General features: G+C 38.5%; 1 protein-coding gene across 1 annotated transcript in view; it reads right to left on the bottom strand.

Annotated features, from left to right (window-relative positions):
- Nucleotides 1-19,337, bottom strand: part of tspan15 (tetraspanin 15) — a 28,846-nt gene extending 9,509 nt beyond the window's left edge. Inside the window, exons 1-4 of the mRNA XM_061744612.1 lie at nucleotides 19,198-19,337; nucleotides 8,828-9,013; nucleotides 7,605-7,679; nucleotides 5,383-5,478 (exon numbers count right to left, since the gene is read on the bottom strand). Of these exons, the coding sequence (XP_061600596.1) occupies nucleotides 5,383-5,478; nucleotides 7,605-7,679; nucleotides 8,828-9,013; nucleotides 19,198-19,287 (447 nt within the window). The 5' untranslated portion in view covers nucleotides 19,288-19,337. The remainder of the gene's footprint in view (nucleotides 1-5,382; nucleotides 5,479-7,604; nucleotides 7,680-8,827; nucleotides 9,014-19,197) is intronic.
- Between the last annotated feature and the right edge of the window lie 2,526 nt (nucleotides 19,338-21,863).

Raw genomic sequence — 21,863 nt, 5'->3', positions numbered from 1 at the left:
TGCACATAAACCTGAGTATCATCTGCAAAACAATGCAAAGTAATTTGGTGCTTTCTAAGAATTAAACTGAGGGGCAGCAGATACAGAGAAAATACAATAGTTAACATTTGAAGTGGATCCAAACATTTAATCAAAAGTTGTCATAAGACAACATCATACCGGTATATTGTTCAAAATGATTTCATAACATATCGGTGTATTTTTGTGTGATTGACTTCAAATGTTCACTACTGTAGTAGAGGCCCAAGTATAAAGCCTTGCAGTACCCCAAATGACAATAGTTGCTTTTCCACTACCCCTAGAGTTGTGCAAAACCAAAATATCAGAAAAGAAATCCTGTAATGGAAATTACTAATTCGAAAAAAAACAATCCCGAATATCACAAAAACCTTTTTACACTTCCAGGAGGTGGTTTTTCCAGGTGTTTCTATGATCCACTGAATGAATGATCATTGTCATTTGACTTTCCCCCAACTTTTTGTCTGCTCTGAGCCCAGTACAACAATAACTACTTCTGAGCTGTGTCACAAATGGCTACATAACGCTCTAAATGAGATATCCAAATTTTATGATCTGTTGTATAGAAGACAGCTATTAAGTCTAAAAGAACTAGGATCACATAGTGATTGGAAAGTGTAGCATGGAGGGTGTAATTACAAACCCTCAGTAGCCCAGATCCAGTGCTATGAGGAAACTGAAAACCCCCAAGGACATAATTTTCTTTGAAAAAGGCTTTCCAAAGAGTGTAATCATTTTTTTCCAAAAATGTTTGAGGAAAGAAAAAAAACTTGGATCTAATAGCCTACAGAGGGATCCTGGCCAGGTTTTTTGATCAGTGGTCTGTTGCATGTTTAAACATTTTAAAAACACCTGAGGATAGGCAGCTGTTAAATGAGCAAGAACAGATGGCCTGAAAACAGAAAAAACCTGGGATTGGTAGGAAAGCACCAATGGGGGAAACTCAGGGCTTCAAATGACTAACAATATCACAAGAGTAAGATGGTCAAAAGCAGCAGTGCAGGGAACACAGAAGGAAGGGTCAAAAGCAGGAGGTGCTATATGAACCCTGAAATTAGTCACCTTGTCCACAAAAATGTTTAGAATTTTCTCACATGCTTCAGGGAAAGACTTAATAAAACTAGTATGAGGAGCATTCAGAACAACATTAATATTAAATATAGATGGTACTTCCATAGGAAGTATCATAAAAGTCTTCTTGGAACCGGAGTGCAGTAAAGCTAATCAGGGATTTATGGCAAAACCAAGGACAAAGTGATCAAATTTCACTCTGACAGAAAGTCGAAGATCCAAGAGAGTTTGACGATCGTAAACGAGTAGAGCATTGACATCCCGAGTGAAAGATATGTGCAGATCAATACCTGATACAACTGAGGAATACCAATTTTTTTATTTTATTTATGGCTATAAAGAAATTAAATTAGGTTTTTTTTGTAGACATAAATAAATCCATGCAGCAAATGAAATTATGTAGGGTTATTACCAAAATCTTTAGTCAAAATGAGAATTATTATCTCGAACACTCATTTAAGTAATCTGCAAAAACTCGTAACTTGCCATTCTTGCACATTCGCTTGCGCGGTTCACCAGAACATAGTCCCACCACAACACAAGGTCCCTGCATCTGTATCCTGGTCTTGGTGAAATCCAAGAAAACTAAGATTTAATACAGACAAAACAACTGACAAGACAGGTAAGACTAATTAGAAAAATGTCAGTAAACAGGGGGAAACGCTTGGCAGTCCAAACAGACTGTATAGAAAGATCTGGACAAAGCCTCTGTGACGTTAGATTCATGTTTTCTGAAGAGTGCTTTTGAAGCTTTTTCCTTTTACTGCAGGGTGCCCCGTTGCAAATGGGCACAAATTAAAGACATAAATATTTTGTATCTGTAAATAAACTTTGTACTTGTAGAAATATTTTGTGCGTGTGCAAAAAATATTTGTACTTGCAAAAAATATTTGTACTTGTAGAAATATTTTGTGCGTGTGCAAAAAATATTTGTACTTGCAAAAAATATTTGTACTTGTAGAAATATTTTGTGCGTGTGCAAAAAATATTTGTACTTGCAAAAAATATTTGTACTTGCAAAAAATATTTTGTGCGTGTGCAAAAAATATTTGTAGCTGTGGAATTAATTTGTCTGGGTGCAACATTGGATATACAAAGCTACAAACTTTTTTTACAAAAGCTACAAACTTTGAATTATAGCGAATTATGGCACTGTTTTGATGTGCCAATAATAAGAGCCAATCAGCGATCTTTGGCACGGGTTTCAAAGCATTTCTGGAGAGCCAATCAGCACATTCATCGCCTACTGACGTCGCCGCCATATATGTGGCAAGACTGCGCTGTAAACTAATACAAGTAAATAGACTTATTTTCACAAAGTGCCTTTCTACAAAGAAATTTACGTTTTATGTCTCATTTATTCATTCACACAAGCACTAATATACTTGTGAAACAGTTAGGCACCAAATATAATATTTAATTTTCTCAATAAAATAAAATATATAAAATAAGAACTTTATTGATCCCACATAGGAGTAATTCATGTTATATCAGCTATAGAGAACAAGGTAGTGCCGAAAAACAATATATATCCCTCTCTGGGCGGGCTTAACACAATGACGACAGAGTGGCGACATCATCTCGATGTAAACACTGTAGATGGCTGCAGCTGAGGATTAACTGCTGTTTGAATCAGCTTTTGCATCAACAGTTAAAGATTTGGACTTTCTTTGAAAGCCGAACAGAAGACAGCACTCAAATCATTCCTTTAGAAGGTAGAAGCACTTCTGTTTCGTTGATAAGTTATGGCAAAAGTTTAATTTACCCTTCTAAACGACACACTCCCGTAGATTAGTTTCCATGGCTCTGAATAAGTCACTTTTTTCATTGCCCGGATTGGTCGCAGCACTAACCATCTGCGTACAAAGGCAGTTGGCAAAGCAACCGTTGGATGGGGGGGGGGCTAAGGATTGTATTCAGACCATCTTTCTAGATGTGGGTCTGATCTATCAGGCTAGAACCACAAGTGAAAAGCACAGAAATTAGCTACATTGAACATTCTTTATCAATATAAAACTATTCTGTCTTTTCTAAAGAAGATTAAAGTTCATCCTTTTTTGAAAGTCTCCAAAAAAGATTAACACAGTTTATCCAAGAAACACAAACAACTGCACTGACACAAAAGTCCAGATAAACACTCAATACCCACAAGCTCTTCTGATTGTGTTTTCACAATCCTTAAGGATTACTCTTCATTCTCTTCTACTGCAAAGTGTTGGAGCCAGCAGGCAGCTTTGCAAAGACAAGGGAGGGAAAAAATACAAAAGAAGCGTTCATATTCTCCCAAATGGTTTTCAAACAGAACTGTTTTTACCACAGTGGTGATGAAAATGGCACTCTTGTATCTATTCTGATAACAAAATATAACTGTTTCTGAATATAACAAATGGTTCAGCAAAGCTGTGCAGACCTTTGAGAGGAAGAAATGACAAAAAAAAGGAAATCCATTTTATTTTCCACAGGGATAAACAAAAAGTATTGTAATAATGTAAACATCCTTCCTAATATGGAATAACATTTTTGCATTCATTGTAAGGTCATTTTTATTTAAAATACAACTAGTTCTTTTAAATGCCATCTATGGCCAAAACAGCACTTTTAGAGCTGTGAGCCTATCAAAACAAAGAGAAACTTACTGCCTTAAGTCTTACAACATAAGAGGAATGTGCCAAAGTGGTTTTATAAAGCTTCTTGTAAGTGGCCTGGAAACATGAGCCAGTAATGCTCCCAGTCATCAAATTCAGGCTTCACTCTAGTTTTATCATAAATGTAGAAGACAAACATGTTTTGCATTTTTTTCTACTTGATCTCCATCCTTAAAACATGACAGTAGATGAAAAAGATATATGTAAGATAATTTATTAAAAATGTTTATTGTTACGCTTGTCTACACATGTAACACGGTGGTTTATATTTTTCTCCTTCTGGCATCTAAAATCTGACCACTTTGAAGGTGGAAGGATTTTAATTGAACTGTTCAAAGCTGTGCACCTGCTCTCAGAGTTCACACACACACACACACACACACACACACACACACACACACACACACACACACACACACACACACACACACACACACACACACACACACACACACACACACACACACACACACACACACACACACACACACACACACACACACACACACACACACACACGAAAGAAACCTGTTTTCTGAAACACATGTCACTGATTAAGACAGCTTGTTTCAGTTTCAGTCTACAGGTGTATTCTATTTAGGAGTGTACTGTACGTTATGATTAATACCTGTTATATTGCATCAAAACTGTGATACAACAGGTATTTCCTAACTCGGTTTTCTGTTCTGCTTGTATACAAGTCGTCAGCAACAGCATCATTGTTTTCTATCATTGTCTTATTGGCAGACACCCGAGGCTAATCTTTCAGTGTTTGTTGATTTCTCCTTCTTGTCCTCTCAGACCCCCGACCAGTTAAGACAGACTCTGTCTTGTAATTGTAAAATAGCTATTACTCAGAAATGCTGTGCATTATTACACGTTTCAGAACATTATTCAGTTTTTAAAATTACAGGTATTTCACAGCAGCACAAAGGAAATGTTCTTGTTATAATATCAGTTTCAGTTTCTTTTGAAGTAATATTTGATAACATCTTTTTTACTGCTCCCTACTATCAGTAAACGAAAAAAAGTAACTTTGGACTCCTGTCCCGCTCTTCCCCTGTGACAACTCTACAGGGCTTTACGGCACCATGTCACACATCAACATCAATAAAACCAGCTCATAGCGACTAAGACCCAAGAAAGTAGTGACTGAAGAGAAAACAAGATTATGGGGATCAAAGGGATCAAGGGATCAAAATAAAAGTAATCTTGAACAGTGTCAAAAGCAGCCTAACTTTCCTGCCTATGGAGGAACCCTCTAAACTAAAAATTGCAGAAGTAAATTTATGCCGCTTTCGGCCTTAGTTCAACAGTGATTTCTTGACATAACAGATACAGACAGAACATTTCATGTCATCGTCACAACAAGAACACAAAACAGCAAATTTGCAAGCTCCTCATTGCAACAATTCCTCTCATTGCATGCATTAAGCTATAAAACCCCACTCAGCAAATAGTAAGGATTGGTCCTTAACATATTTCATGCAGCACAGGCTGTATGACCTTTGCCTTTCTGAGACTGTAAGCAGTCAAAGCAGAAATCATAGCACTGATGGCTGATTCTGCTTACAGTATGTCTTGTAACATATAAAAACAGCATCTTGAGGAAATGCTTGAGAAAAAAAAAGCTGTCACATGACCATACCTTTTTCTGAACAAAGTCCATGATGTTTTTAAAGTCCAGGTCATCATAGTAGTTCACGATACCTTTCCGGATGTTCTTGTTCAGTAATTCTACCGTCTGTAAGAGAGTGAGGAGGGGGCTGTAAGTGCTTGTAAATAAAGTGGAGAAGGTTATGTTACTGCATTTGTTCAGTTTAGTTGGCGCAGCTGATCCAGCGACAGCTGTTGAGAGGAAATGCTCCTTTTAGTCAAGTGGACTGATTCACCGAAATGGAATTTTAAAATGTTATACTATGACTGCTGACATCTGTCTCTCTTCTCTGTGTGTGGGGGGTGGGTGGGAGGTGGGTGTGTCACTGAAAGTTACTCGTTTTGAATTTAAAGCTAGAGCAAAGACCTTTCATTGAAAGTTTTTTTTTCCAGCCTTTCCTTAGTGGCATGGCTTATTTGTTTTCCAAATCTTTGTCTTTGTTTAACATACATTGGTCAAATAATCTGTAATTGGAAATGCAAATACAAATACAAATTCCCCTCCCCACACACACTAACATGGGGTATGTTTTTTTGGAGACGGTGCTAACAGACTTTTTTCACAGTTGCCTCTCACATACACTTTACCACAGGATTTTCTGTGATGCCGAGGCGTTTTCACAGCTGGAAATATTACAACGACCTCTGAATGAAACACAGAGGACACATGGTGGAAAAAAATAACCAATTGAAATTGTGTTTTATTTACAGCATGTCAAAAGTGGAAAATAAGGCCTATATATTACTTTTTTCTGTTAATATTAATACAATATGTATATGAACATATTCATCATGTCAAATGGAGAGAGGAAAGCAACATGTTTGTCAGCTGAAAAAACTATGACGCAGCAACCTGCACTAGGATGCAAAACATTTGCTTGAAATAAAAGCCCTGTGTATTTTCTACCACATGCAGACATTAATTAATCAAGCTTACTGAACTGTAGCTGGCAGGGTAATCACTGCAATAGGTGCCCAGAGAACATGGACATTTCACATGAGGCCCCTCTGGAATATCCCAGGAAGATTTCCAAGTTCCTGTGCATCTGCTATAGCTGCTATTTTGCTCTCTTATCACTCCATGTCTCTCCAGACTGATAACGATGGACAAACTGAGACAACAGCCCTTGTGAGCAGAGAGCTTAGGAGCAGAGCTGCTGAATATCTGATTTAATTTCTTGTCTATCCTTCTTGAACATATCAGGTCTTCAGAGCAATCTATATCTGCGGAGCAGTTTAACATTTAAAGTTCACAAACAGAGGCAAATGGAGGCTATAGGCTCATGTCATCATCACCATCTTAAAGGCAAAAAAACCACACGTCTCATGGAGTTGTTTTTTATTTCAACGTCAATGATTAATCAGTAAAACCTATTGCACCAGATTGCATTGTATCAGCTTTTCTTTTTACAGATACATTCACAGCCATGTGGTTGATAGAATTGTCTGTGAAACAGCACAACAACAAAATATTCAAGTTGTGCTGGATTCATTCAGCTGCGTTGGTTTAGACCCCTGGGCTGGTTGCATTTAAATTGGAGTAAGCGCTGCATTTGCAATTACACATCTGCAGTAAATCATTGAAAATTGTTCTAGATGTCAATAATTTCAACAATCAAATACCAAATTAACTGTGTTGTTCATACCAAATGATTACTCATTGTTTTTTTTCTTTATAGAAAAAAAAATTACTTGGGAAAAAAATTCCTTTTTAAGTTTCATAAACTAATTTATGAAAGCAACATCGCTTCTGTAAGCGATGGCTGCATGCAAACAACAGAGCCTTTGCATGATTATCTGGAGGACAGCTGATCAGATCTAAAGCTCAACAAGTATACTGTATGCAACACAGGTGGATAAACTGAAAGAGAGAAGAGCATTGAAAGTGCAAAATAATGCATAGGTCAGGGAAAGAAAGACATGCTGATGCCTAAAAATCATTACGGAATCATTACTACTGTCTTGTCTTATTTGTTCTTGTTAAAGACGCTCAAGAAATCAAACTAAACAGTATAGTTCAGCATCATTTTTCTTGCTTAGTGTGATCTGTATCTCTGATAAACAGCATGTCAGTGTAACTTTGTGTGTATAAACTCTGCTCATTATCTTGTTTCCTCCTGTATGAGAAACTTGCACTCCGATGTTTCCTCATTGCTGCTGATTTAGGAACATTTCAAACAGTCCGGCTGTTTGTCAACGTCTCGGGCTACTCACCTGGTTGCGAAACACAAGTGCCAAGATTCCTCCGAGCAGCTCCAGGAACAAGCAGAACGCCAGGGTGTACATGAACTGTGAACGGGTAGTGCAGTTATACAATTTAAATGCAAATATTTAGTACAACAATACCCTTTCTTAGTGGTACAGCTACCAATAAACTGTTGCCATTTAGGCACAAGTAAACCTAGATTTTTAATAACCAACCTCAATCTGTTGAGTAGCATATAAACTAGATGCCCACCATTTCTTTACAGAGACACACGGGATCAAATTTCCTTGCCCTGCTAGTTTAGTCACCATAACCCTGTAAATATTCAGGACCTCAATAAACATCTGAAATCTATTATTTTCATAATACAGAGGTAGCATTATCACGTCAAGTAATGAAAGCACTAACATACATATTTGATCAATTTCCCCAAACAAAATAAATTATCATTATTCAATACACTATTAATGAATCAACATAAATGCATTCTTAGAAACTTCATTTCATGGCACATATTCTTACCCATGTGCAACTGACCATTTCACCCACCGACTACTGACGTTTACTCAAAAGGTAAAGATGAAATATATATTTTTATACATCACAAATGAAACAAAGTTTTGATTGGAAGTTTACATTCGCCCATCGTTGACACAAATGTCAAGCAACTTCTACACCTACAATGAGTCATTGGTGAAGACATTGTATTGTAAAAAAAACATAACTTAGGTCTTGAATAAGTTGGCATGAACTGGAAGGTGCTCCAACACCTTAAGAAGGTTTTACAGCATCGTGCACTAAGCCAGTGCCATCTAAGAAAGAAGCATTCACGCATAAATCACTATGCCCAGCTTAAAGGTCGACTATGTAGTACTTTAAACCTTCACTTAGCAGCACAACCACTTGCTATGAGAATATACTGTATAACAGCGTGGTGAAATTGTTACCACCTTTTCTTCCTCATATGACTTGTATTTCCTGTTTGTAAATACATAAATATAAACATGCACCATTTTTTTTACATTAAAAACAGTTGTTACATAGTCATAATATTCTTGCTCATAATGAATTTATGTAATATTCAACTTCTGCAATATGAAAACAGAAAAGGAAGAATTGTGCATTCTTTCTCAATTATAAAAAAACAAAAACAAATTAACAACTACCATGAACTGAAATCTACAGACTGAACCTCAAAGATTATTCATTTGGCTTTTGGGCCAGCACTCACCACTTTTAACAGAGTTAGATTATCCCTCAGCGATGCCAAGACTCCAATGAGAGAAACGATGAACATAACCACTCCCAGAAGGATCAGGATTACGGCTGGGGCCAAAAACACTCCGTCTAGTGTCTTGTAGCGTTGCCTCTCCACCTCAGCATAGATGCCAATGGCCAGAATAAATCCACCAATAAACTGGAAAATGAAAAAGGAGAAGCAGTTAGTGTTTCAGTCATCACATCATGGGTACTGTACACTTGCATTTGAAATTCAACATCAAATACCAAAATCTGACCTCACTAAGCACTGATCACCTTTAGAGTCTCTTAAGATCACAAGAGGGTAAAATGCTTAACAGTTTTGCCAATTAAAAGTCTAATTCAATCTGCATTTTTCACCAGACAGTTATAAAAAATACAATACTAGCATTATACATGACAAATTTATTTAATTTGGGTTTGTGAAAAATTTAAGTTTAGAAATTCATGAATCCACTGCTGTGGCTAATCATTTGATCAACAAATAAAAAATTCAAAAAACAAACAAACAAAACATTATTATGGACAATCATTGTTTCGGAGTTTCAAGCTAGACAATGTATACACCCACAGACATATTAATGCACCATAATCTTTGTATTTCTCTCTTTTTCAATCCTTAAGTGTTAAGAATTTTTGAATCGATCCTGTTTAGAATGAGAAACCGATGACTCAAGCGAGTCCTCAAGTGATGAAAAGAAAAAACAAAAATAAAGAACAAGATTACTTCCTCAGGTTAATAGAGAAAGTCTGGATGAAACGTACCAAAGGTGGCCAGCAAACATATCAACAGGTAAAAGTCATCTTCTACACAGCATTCTGAAAACTTGAATAAATTAGTTATAAGTTTAAGTTAAGGCCTGGGAACCTGTAATTAGAGGATAAATAAAATTATAGCACAACAAATGATTGTTTTTTTTTCTCCCATTAATACAACCCATTTTTGAGTAAGATCATTAAAAAAAAAAAGTTTTTCAACAGCTTAATTACTTAACACAAAATAACTGCTATGATAACTTCCAGTCAGATTTTATACAGCACCTCAGTTGTGAGACTGCTCTGACCAAAGTGTTTAACATATGCTTGAATACAGACGGTGGAAAAATGTCTTAGTTTTGCTGGATCTCAGTGTTGCATTTGATACAGTTGACCACAATATTTTACTTAAATGACTGGAGAACTGGGCCGTAGTTTCCGGACTGGTTAAAAACATACTTAGACAACAGAAGTACTTTGTGTCAATAGGTAACTTTACATCTGAGCTGACAAGTATTACATGTGGAGTTCCTCAAAAGTCCATCCTGGGAACTCTTCTGTTGAACATTGACATGCTCCCACTTGCACAGATTATAAAAGAATAACAAAATAAACTACCGTAGCTATGCAGATGACCCGCATACAGTGGGGTAAAAAAGTATTTAGTCGAACACCAATTGTTCAAGTTCTCCCACTTAAAAAGATGAGACGCCTGTAATTTTCATCATAGCTACACTTCAACTATGAGAGACAGAATGGGGGGAAAGAATCCAGGAAATCACATTGTAGGATTTTTACTGAATGAATTGGTAAATTCCTCAGTAAAATAAGTATTTGGTCACCTACAAACAAGCAGGATTTCTGACTTTCACAGACCTGTAACTTCTTCTTTAAGAGGCTCCTCTGTCCTCCACTCGTTACCTGTATTAATGGCACCTGTTTTAACTGGTTATCAGTATAAGAGACACCTGTCCACAACCTCAAACAGTCACACTCCAAACTACACTATGGTCAAGACCAAAGAGCTGTCAAAGGATTGTAGACCTGCACCAGGCTGTGAAGACTGAATCTGCAATAAGTAAGCAGCTTGGTGTGAAGAAATCAACCGTGGGAGCAATTATTAGAAAATGGAAGACATACAAGACCCCTGATAATCTCCCTGGATCTGGGGCTCCACGCAAGATCTTACCCCGTGGGGTAAAAATGATCACAAGAACGGTGAATACAAATTCCAGAACCACACGGGGCGACCTAATGAATGACCTGCAGAGAGCTGGGACCAAAGTAACAAAGGTCTTGGGGATGGAAACATCATGATTTGGGGATGTTTTTCTGCAAAAGGACCAGGACGACTGATCCGTGTAAGGGAAAGAATGAATGGGGCCGTGTATCGTGAGATTTTGAGTGAAAACCTCCTTCCATCACCATTGAAGATGAAACGTGGCTGGGTCCTTCAGCATGACAATGATCCAAACACACCGCCCGGGCAACGAAGGAGTGGCTTTGTAAGAAACATTTCTTTTTTTTTTTAAATATTTTTATCCCGGTTTTTTTCCCATTTTTACCACCCCGTGCTCCTACCTACTGACAGTCCTGTGCATTGCCATCCTCTACCAACCCCGGGAGGGCCCTGCACTGAGCTCAGGTCTCCTCCTTAACCTGAGGAGTGAGCAGGCCGCATCTTTTCACCAGACAGGGTGGGGTGTAAGAAACATTTCAAAGTCCTGGAGTGGCCTAGCCAGTCTCCAGATCTCAACCCCATAGAAAATCTTTGGAGGGTGTTGAAAGTCTGTGTTGCCCAGCGACAGCCCCAAAACATTACTGCTCTAGAGGAGATCTGCATGGAGGAATGGGCCAAAATACCAGCAACAGTGTGTGAAAACCTTGTGAGACTTACAGCAAACGTTTGACGTCTGTCATTGCCAACAAAGGGTATATAACAAAGTATTGAGGTGAACTTTTTTTATTGACCAAATACTTATTTTCCACTATAATTTGCAAAATGCATTCTTTAAAAATCAGACAATGTGATTTTCTGGATTTTTTTTTTTCGATTTTGTCTATCATAGTTGAGATACACCTGTGAGGAAAATTACAGGCCTTTGTTATCTTTTTAAGAGAGACTTGGGAGAACTTGCACAACTGGTGTCTGTCTGACTAAATACTGTTTTGCCCCACTGTATATATATATATTACAATGTCAGGCCTGAAGCCCTGTACACACTCCTGGTCATTTTTTGAGAAGATTAAAGACTTGATGTGCCACAACTTTCCCCAGCTAAACAAAAACAAAATTGGGGTAATTGCCTTTGGAGCCAAAGAGAAACGATCACAGGTCGACCCAGAGCTCCAATCTATACACCTAAATACCATCAACCAGGCCAGAGGTTAGTGATGGACTCAGACCTAAATGTGGAACAAAAACATTAAGGCAATAACAAAGTCAGCCTACTATCACCTTAAGAATATATCAAGGATAGAAGATCTGATTACTCAACAGGACCTGAAAAAAACTAGGTTACACATTCATTTTAGTAACTTGGTAATTGTAACAGCATCTTTACAGATCTACCTAAAAAAAGAAATCTGTTAGACAACTGTAGCTCATTGAGAACCCTGTTGCTCGAGTCCTCACTAAGACCAAAAAAGTGGACCACATCAGTCCAGCTCTGAGGTCTTTTACACGGGCTGCCTGTCTAGATAGATTTTAAAGTTCTGATGGCCTATAAAGCTCTGAGTGGTTTAGGAACAAAGTATATCAGTCACCTTTCGACCCATTATGAACCCTTCCAGACCCCTCAGGTCATGTGGATTCAGTTTTTTACTATCAATTCCCAGAGTCAGAAGCAGACATGAAAGAGCTGCATTCAGTTTCCATGCTCCACATTTTTGGAACAAACTCCCAGAAAGCCTCAGATCAGCTGAAACTCTCAGTTTATTTAAATCCAGGTTGAAACCACACCTGTTCCTAAGCTGCTTTTGAATAAAGCTCCAAATCTGCACTGCTGTTACTTTTAAGCTTGAGTTGCAAAACTTGATCATATTTTAACTACTGATTTTTCTTTTTCTGACTTTTTGTTTTAATTTCAAATCATGCTTATTATTTATGTGATGCTTTAAAATCATTGTAAAGCACTTTGAATCACCTTGTTGTAGAATTGAGATTTACAAATAAACTTGCCTCGCCTTACATACTGATCATTGCAAACTAAACAATATATTGTGTGTTTTTCAAGTACCGATTAAATTATTAATGATGTCCTTAATCACAAAACTAATTCAATCCAATTATCATCTGGCAGAAGCTATTAGTACAATTAGCAAATGCACCTGTCTACTTGTGATAATGAGAGGAAAGATTAGTGCAGAAGGTCATGTTTCTAAAATTACAGAGAAAAAAGATAGAGAGAGAGAGGGGGAAAAAAACAACATTGTCAAGACATGCACTTTTAGTCAAGTGATTGTATATCTGTGAAACTCTGAGATTCACAGGAAAATGTGCCAATAACTCAAACAGAGCTGCAGATATCAAACAATCAGGTTGCACCCATGCAGGTTTTTCAATGTGACTTTCAAAGAGCACACTGAAATGAAGCAAATAAAAAACATGCTAATTTCTTTTTGTGAGGGAATCTATGGGGCTAATGACAGTATTAAGCTAAAAACAAACAAATAAACAAACAATTGAAGTTGATATTTGCAACACACTTTTCCTCAATCTCAGCACACGGAGTACAGGATAAAGACAACAAATTTGAATGGCCACATCTGTCCCAATAGTGAACTATAGGCAAATAGAACAAAAAAGCAAAAGGGCACTTACACAGAGTTAATTACTACAATAAAGCAACAGATAAATGAAGGCTTGCAATGTGATGAATGGATTTGGATCAATGTAATGTCAAATGATCAACATTTGTTTAAAAGCCTAGGATTATGATTTGTATGAGGAAAAAAAGACAAGTAATTTGATGAGAAACTGAAGAGCAAAAACAAGAAGGGTTGCCAGAAAAAAAATCCTCTTTTCACTGAAGAGAATATGTCAGCAGAAATTAGGCTTGCAAAGTCAAATCTCACACCACAAGACTTACAGAACAATGTATTTTGGACAAACAAAACGGAAGTGAAAATTAATCATCATACACAGTACTATGTTTGGCAAAAGCCTCGTTCACCTCGTTCTCATCTAGTTGACCATGAACTCATCTGTAAACCAAAGTATTTGAGTCAAATCTGAGACCAAGTGGCCGATAGACAAAGGTTGGCTGAAACTAGGTTCATTAATAATGATCCCAAGACACACCTGAAAATCCACAACAGAAAGGCTATTAAAATAAACAGATTAATAGTAATTAAATAAATAATATGCTGTGGGGAGACCTTTAGAATGACTAATATTTCCATGCAATACTTTTTTAAACATAAGAAAACATAAGAAACATAACATAAGAAAATATTTCTGTGTAGCTTTCTTATGATTTGTTATCCAAACATTAGTGATTAAACCAAAACTAAAATAAAATAAATTGTTGATTGGCATTTCATTTGGAATTAAAGAAAAAACGTATGGTATTTCTGTTATTCTGATAGAGACTACGGTATTAGAATATTATGCGACATCTCTTATTCCACAGCCATACTCAGTAGTCAGGCTTTGAAAATTGAGTCTGACAGAGAACATCTCAGAAAGGACAAGGAGAAAACCACGCATGGGCATACAAATGACAGAAAAGAGGTATGTGTCAAGGTTTCAAGGCCGAAAAATGTTTAAAATCCACCACTGTCTTTTCCTTACATGCCTCTGCTTGCCATCACTCCAAACTCTCCCCCCTTTCAACTGACAAGTGACTTGTCAGTTGGAGATTTATGCTAGTTTAAATTATAACAACACAATTTGGGAAACCAGAAGGGATTTAGAAAAGTCAACAGCATTTGGTGCATTCAGAAATGTACTCAGAAAGTCCTTGTAATAAAATGGCATGTTCTTGTACAAGGTGATGAAAATCCATATTAAAAAAATGCATAAAAATACTGATCATCAGGTAAACAAAGCACTGACATTTATATCTGCCTCAGCTCTTTCCTTGGTGGACCAAATGTAACAACACAGGCAGTGCTGTGTTTGTCTGCATGCACTTAAAAGTGAGGGTTTTGTTGAAAGCAGGAGGCCAAGGTTATGTAGACCCTGCTAAAACAACTTCATATTACTGTTATTACGCTTGACTCACTGCTGCTAAAACATAGAATACAGTACCCAAAAAGTCCAGGGTGAAAACTGTAACTATGTGATTTGGCTGACTGACACATGGCGCCTCAACAGTCCTAATCTGAATTACTGCAGGGAGGGAGCTTCAGGTGAGCTTAAGTTCTTGGAATATAAAACAGATTAAATAAATACAAATAGTTTGCGCTACAAGGGAGTTAGAACTCAGTAAAGCCCTTGGCACAACTGGACTATACTGAGCAGCGATAACTGACAAGTCTAAGGGGTTTTCAGGTGGGAACTGCCTTTTGCTGGGTTTCCTTTAGTTGGTCCCACAACACCTCCAGAAGGCTGAACAGTAATCTGTGGCATCCCAAAGTCACTCCCCGAATGCTAGGTCTCCCTGCTCGCCACCAACACAACAACCCCCCTTACCTAAACAAAAAAAAAACAACAACAAATACCACAACATCCTCCATTAACTACAAAATGGCTGCCAGAGCCAAACCAGCACTGCCACCTTCAAGAACCCCAGGCTCCATTCATGCAAGTTGCAGGTAGTGACAGGGCTGATACTACCTTCCCCAACACCTACGTGAAGCAATAACTTACCAGCATGGCCCAAGACAAAGAAATTCAAATAAGTCACTCCCACTTCCATTAATAAACTTCCTCTTCCTATTACCTAACCTACATAAATGGCTACCAATATTAGCACGGTCACCTGAAAGAGCAGGGAAGAGGAGGCAGGGCCAGGGAGGTTCGTCACCAGACTGGGTCGTAAACCCTGCACCCCGCTCCCTGCTCCTCAACTCATTCATACTCCACTAGCACTGGTCCCAGACAAAGAAATTCAAATTTCACTCCCAATTCCTTAAATAAACTCATCTCCCTGGATGTTATTAGTCGCGTATAAAGTCCCAAACGGCCTAGCGCCACAATATTTGCAAGACCTGATAGTATCTCACAGTATGTTCCTAATAGAGCTCTCCGTTCTCAGAGTGCAGGTTTACTCGTAGTTCCTAGAGTTTCCAAATGTAGATTTGGAAGGCGGGTGTTCTGCTATCAGGCACCATTACTATGGAACCAACTTCCAATCTGGGTTAAGGAGGCTGACACCACCTCCACCTTTAAAACCAAACCTAAAAGGTTTCTGTTTAATAAAGCCTCTAGTTAGGGTAACCTCTAGTGTGTTAGAGCCAGTAGTCACAGCTTCAGCTGCAGGACAAGACTAGTATCAGCTCGTCTTAAACATAGCTTCATCCTAGATATGCTGATAGAGCTACGCTGCAGGGGGACACCAACATGATCCACTGAGCTGTGCCCCTCACCCCTCCTTCTGTCCTCTTTCCTTTCTTCAGATCAACCCTCAGATATTGATTCAAAATACATGTACCTCCTCACGATAATTGTTCTCCATTGTCCTTTTAGTTTTTGTGCTGGTCTGCCCCCTCCTTTTCTCTTCTGTGCCTTTTTACAGGCCAGAGCCTCAGGAGCTGCATGCTGCCCTGCGGTCATGCCGTCTGACCACCTCAGTGTCTGTTTATACAGTCGTCTCTGTAGTCCACCAACCTCCTCTCTGTGTTCTTCATTCTCTCTTTCTGATCTTTCTTTTCCTGCTCTGCCCAGCTGGCTTTCGGCAGGAGGGCCCCGCCTTATGAGCCAGGTCTTGATCCAGGTTTCTTCCATACTAAAGGGGAGTTTTTCCTTGCAACTGTTTTACTCCCACATTTATTTTACAGTCTTCCTTTAACTCTGTTTAAGGAAAATAATGTGACTACTGATCTGGCTATGGAACCCTTACATCCCACTTTCACTGGACAAATCCTAACTTTACATCACAGAAAATTGAGCCATCTGCATTTTCCACTTGTATCAATGAGCAAAAACAAGTTGTAGCAATTTGACTTAATTTAAATACTGCAATCTTGATACAGACACCATGTTCTGTGGCTTCAGCCATCAACTTTTGCTGTAGCAGCAAACACAGCATCCCAGGGGTTTCTGTCAGTGTATTGTCAATGTTAAATGGACTGCCTTAACCAAGCACTTTTCCTTTCAAAGCGCATTACAGTGGATGCCACATTCATTTTACACACACGCACACGTGCACACACACACACACACACACACACACACACACGCACACACACGCAGGAGAGAAAAAACTTAACTGCAAAGCGAAGGAATAGAATAAACAACATACATCAACACTGGACTAGACTGGACAGGGACATATTGGTGTGAGCTTAGAAACTAACCACAAATTATTTATTTATTTCTGTGTATCTTGGACTTTTAGCATTTGCTGAAGTACCCAATTAGTTTCATAATGAAGGCAAAAGTGAATGAAATGTGAGGTGTTAAATATGCAACTGATTTCTACGGTGCTAAATGACACTGCAATTACAACTAGTCAGAGGTCAAAAATATGAAGGCTTATTTAAATAAAAAATATCTAAACAGGAAGTGGGTTACTGTGAGTTGAGCCACTGTTACTCGAGTTCAGTCCAAAATCAGTTTGTAAACAAAAGTTAAGAAAAGCAGATAATACAGAATAGCAGACTAAAAAACAAACATACAAGGATTTAGAAAAAAAAAAGTTTGTTTTACTTTTAATTATATGATTCAGCTAATAAAGAGCAAACCACTGAGATCAATTTTCGATTGCAATATCAATCCTAAACTAATCTTTTCATCTAGCTCCTTTTATGCCACACGCAGTTCACATAATGTCTCATCATACTGTTTTGGGCGGGGGGGGGACAGAACCAAAACAAAGAAAACCACAGGCTGTGTTTCAGACTGTGAGACATAATCTGTGGTTTTCTAGTCTTCTCTCTGCTTTTTTTTTCCAGTTTATGTTTGATTCTCAACAGTTAAACACTGATCCATTGCTGGTCATATAAAAAGGGACTGGTCAGTGAGTTTAAATCTTTAGTTACTGTAAGCAGGGTATTACTTATCCTCCAGATATTGTTCTTCCAGCACAATGTACACTCTTCAACTTGTTTACATCCTCAGCAGCTATTATAAAACAAATGTGCACATCCTGTCCTGCAGGACAATCAACAAGGTTGGAGGGGAAGAAAAAACTAAAACAAAACACAATGATATTTTGAAACACAAACCTAAATAGCTGGGGACGTTTCTCAGTTTGATCCCAACTGAGCTGGCTGTTATTTTATGACAAGCTGTATTTCAATAATACTTGCAAAAAATAAGCAGTCATTTAAAAGTTGATTGAACTGAACTGAAGTGAAAGTGCTTAGTGCCTGAATATGGTTCTGAATATTTTGACTCAGTTTCCTGGAGGATGTGATAATACCCACACTATTCAGTTTGTACCCAACTGTAGAAACAAATAAAGAAGCAAGTAAATACAGTGGTTTTAAAAATGACTGAACTTCCAGATGTTCTTAGTTTTTGGATGGTTGAAGTGTGTATGCATTCTTGTTCCACACTAGACTCACCAGCAGGACTATGAATAATGCTGAGTCTTTACAATGATTAAGTGACAATAGACGGATGGAAGAAGCCGCTGATACAGTAATAAAGAGGAACAAAACCAGATGATATATACAGATTCAGAGGACATCCTCTTAAAATGACACCACAGACAAAGCACAATCTTGCTCTCAAAACAGATCCAAGAAACTCGGAAAGGGTTATTGAGTTGCACGGGTGTTAAAAATCAAAAATGAGAGTAACGCTCAGTTCTGATTGTGTGACATGCTTGTATAAAATTGATAGAATAGCAGAACATTTCCAGAAATGTGTACAATATCAGTTATGATAAACAGGGTTGAGAGGAAAATCTATTAACCAATCCTTGACCTTTAAGGCAACTAGACTCTGTGAATTAGTTGGGTAAAACCATGAACCATTATTAGTGGAAGCCAATCATTTGGAACAATGTAATTGTGTCATTGCAACCTAAAAATATTTCAAGAACGATTCGTTCACGTGTTGGTGTAGTATGACTACATAAAGACACCAATCTGCGGTTCCTCGTTTGTAACTGTGTTTACACAGTAGTATCTGACAGGTGGAGGTGTAAAAGCAGGGCGTGGACTAGGCGGTTTGATCTGAGGAATACTGCACAGGTACACCGCCCTGAAGCGAATACTCACGTTAGGCACTTTGAAACATAAAAGGCGTCGTTTATATTTGATATGACTAAACTCGGAGCACATTCAGAAAAGCCCTGCTTGAAACAAACGCGGACACCCTTCCAATCCAAGGCGCGCTCCTCTAAAGGCTGATTTATGGTTCCGCGTTACACCAACGCAGGGCCTACGCCGTAGGTTACGCCGTAGGCTCTGCGTCGATTTAACGCGGACCCATAATTAAGGCTTAACGCGCATCGAGTCGGTACTCACCCACCAACTACAGGCGTAGAAAAACAGGAGGAATTTTAGAAGCGTGTACGAGAATCTGTGGCAGTATCTGATCCCGTCGTTGTCAGACATCGCGTCTGACTGAGAGGACGGCTGACTTCAATAAACGTCTCCCTGCGCTGTTGACAACACACTTCCGCGTTGTGAAACCGTCACACCTGTCGGAGCTGGAGGCGGTGATGGGCGGAGGACGGAGCCGCATCCGGCACACAAACCCGGGGGGATTTATTTAGACTTAAACGTCTTGAAAAGCTCTATATAAATAACTTGAAGTCGAATGTATCTGACATAATAAATATAGTTATTATCATGGTAAAATATCATATTCATTGTAGTAAGTGGAGGAATAGCAAACCCTCCTTTGATTGTTTTTTAAATGATTTTAAATTATTCTTCTTATCCCTAAGAAAAATAGACTCCAACAAAATGGCTAAAAAGATTTGTGACGATAGGCTATATCTTGTTTTCTGCTTTTTTGATGCATGCCTCAGTCCTTGCTCCTCTTTTTGGCGCTTTTGTTTGCCTGATTTTAAATAATGTGATACTTTTATAGTTTGCACTTATAAAAACCCCTGTTTGTCTTTTATTTCAATATATAGTTAATTGTTTTTCTATATAGCTCTATATTTAACATCCATCCATCCATTATCTATACCCGCTTTATCCTTTGCAGGGTCACGGGAGTCTGCTGGAGCCTATCCCAGCTCATTTCAGGAGAGAGGCAGGGGTTACACCCTGGACAGGTCACCAGTCCATCGCAGGGCCACATATATACACACAAACCATGTATACTCACACCTACGGGCAATTTTAGGATCACCAATTAACCTTATATGCATGTTTTTGGACTGTGGGAGGAAGCCGGAGTACCCGGAGAGAACCCACGCAAGCACGGGGAGAACATGCAAACTCCACACAGAAAGACCCTGCCGGGCCTGGGAGTCGAACCGAGACCTTCTTGCTGTGAGGCAACGGTGCTAACCACTAAGCCACCGTAAGCCATAAAATATTATTTATTAAAAAATATATGAAAAACGAATTTCCAGTTATCTCTGGCGTAATTTAGCAAGTAGCATATTTTATATTCAGTATAACAATAAACTGTCACTTCCATCACTGTCTGGTTCGGATCGGCCACCACACTAGACAGGCACAGACATAATAATAGTAATAATAATAATAATAATAATAATAATAATAACCACAATCATATGCTGTAACAATGCACCTTTTAACAACCATGTCTACCTCATACTGCTGCACCTTTCACTTTTATATGTTTAATAAGAGCCATTTGTCTATTACTGTTTGTAACTATTTAAATCTGGGTTCAGTGAGCGAAAAAATAAAGCCTATTCTATTCTATTCTATTCTATTCTATTCTATTCTATTCTAACTTTGCCCCCTGCTGGTTATGCTGAAAGGCCACACAGAGACTGCCCTGTGGCATTATTAGGATCAGCAAACAGACAAATCCCACAGAAAAGCTTTCCCAAAAGTGGTTGTTCGATGTTTTCACAAGCATAACTGTTTGGTTTAGGCTTTAATCAATGCTTCAAACCATGCCCTTCACAAACATCTAAGACATGCCAATCTGATCTTCTTTAAAGGGATATCAGACTTTTATAAACAACTTTTTTTCAGATGGGGTTGTGTAATTATGAGTCGTTAGTGTTTGACCTAAGGCAGACAACAGTTGCAGCAAAGCGCCAACCATCTAACTTCTGCATTGAGGCTCATGCGGAATTAAGATTCGCTGCAGTTCCCCGTTTGGCCGCTATAGACTCCCTTCATGCTATAGACTGCCTCCAAAAGCAAGGTAAATCTCCTTTGACTCACATATTAAATGTCCAACTTTAGAGCAGGTTAGAGCTGGTTCAAAAAATCCTTTTGGTCTCAATATTTTGATTTCACATCCATGACTCTGAGGGGAGAGTCTATATAAAGAAAATGTTGTTTTTTTTCCAATGATTGATTGACAGTCACCTCAGCCAGTGGGTAGCTGTTATCACTTCTGCATCCTCAACAGTCATGCTACCATGCTTAGTGAAGCAACCAAACGTTAGTATTAACCCAGCGTCGGCTAAACACAACGGGCTTCTTTGATTTGGCTGTTAAGTCAACATATTAAACAGTATATTTACGACATGAACTGTAAATGTCTGCCGGCAGAGCCGCAGTATTTCGTAGGGGTTTGGCCAAATTTGCCAGGACAAAGCTTACTTTGATTGACATGCGGTGGGCATGTTCCCGTAAGCTTGCTGAGCGACATGGCTTCACCCCGTATAAGGAAAAACAGGCTTCAAAACCGGTCTTCAGAAAGAAGTGGTTTGCTCAAAACACCATGAAGTTTTGGGGGTTTGAGCTGTTGGGATGGTGAGAACTTTGTACTTCATTACTCTCTGAATTGTTATGGATAGCTAGTACTACCCACACTCCAAGGGAGCTAAGTACTACAAAACCCCAATTCAAAAAAACTAACATCCACTATCTACGCTGCACCATGTGCATCATTTGACAATGAAAGGACTGATGTAAAGCATTTAGGAGGACACACTTGACGATTATACAGAAAGACGTTAAGGACGCTTGTATCCCAAAGCAACAATCAGCCTTCACTGTATTCTTATCTGCCAACCACTGGGCTT

The sequence above is a fragment of the Cololabis saira genome, chromosome 2 (assembly GCF_033807715.1).
Source record: "Cololabis saira isolate AMF1-May2022 chromosome 2, fColSai1.1, whole genome shotgun sequence".
NCBI classification, from domain to species: Eukaryota; Metazoa; Chordata; class Actinopteri; order Beloniformes; family Belonidae; genus Cololabis; species Cololabis saira.
The sequence above is the reverse complement of the archived record's forward strand: the minus strand, read 5'-3'. Positions and strand labels throughout refer to the sequence as shown.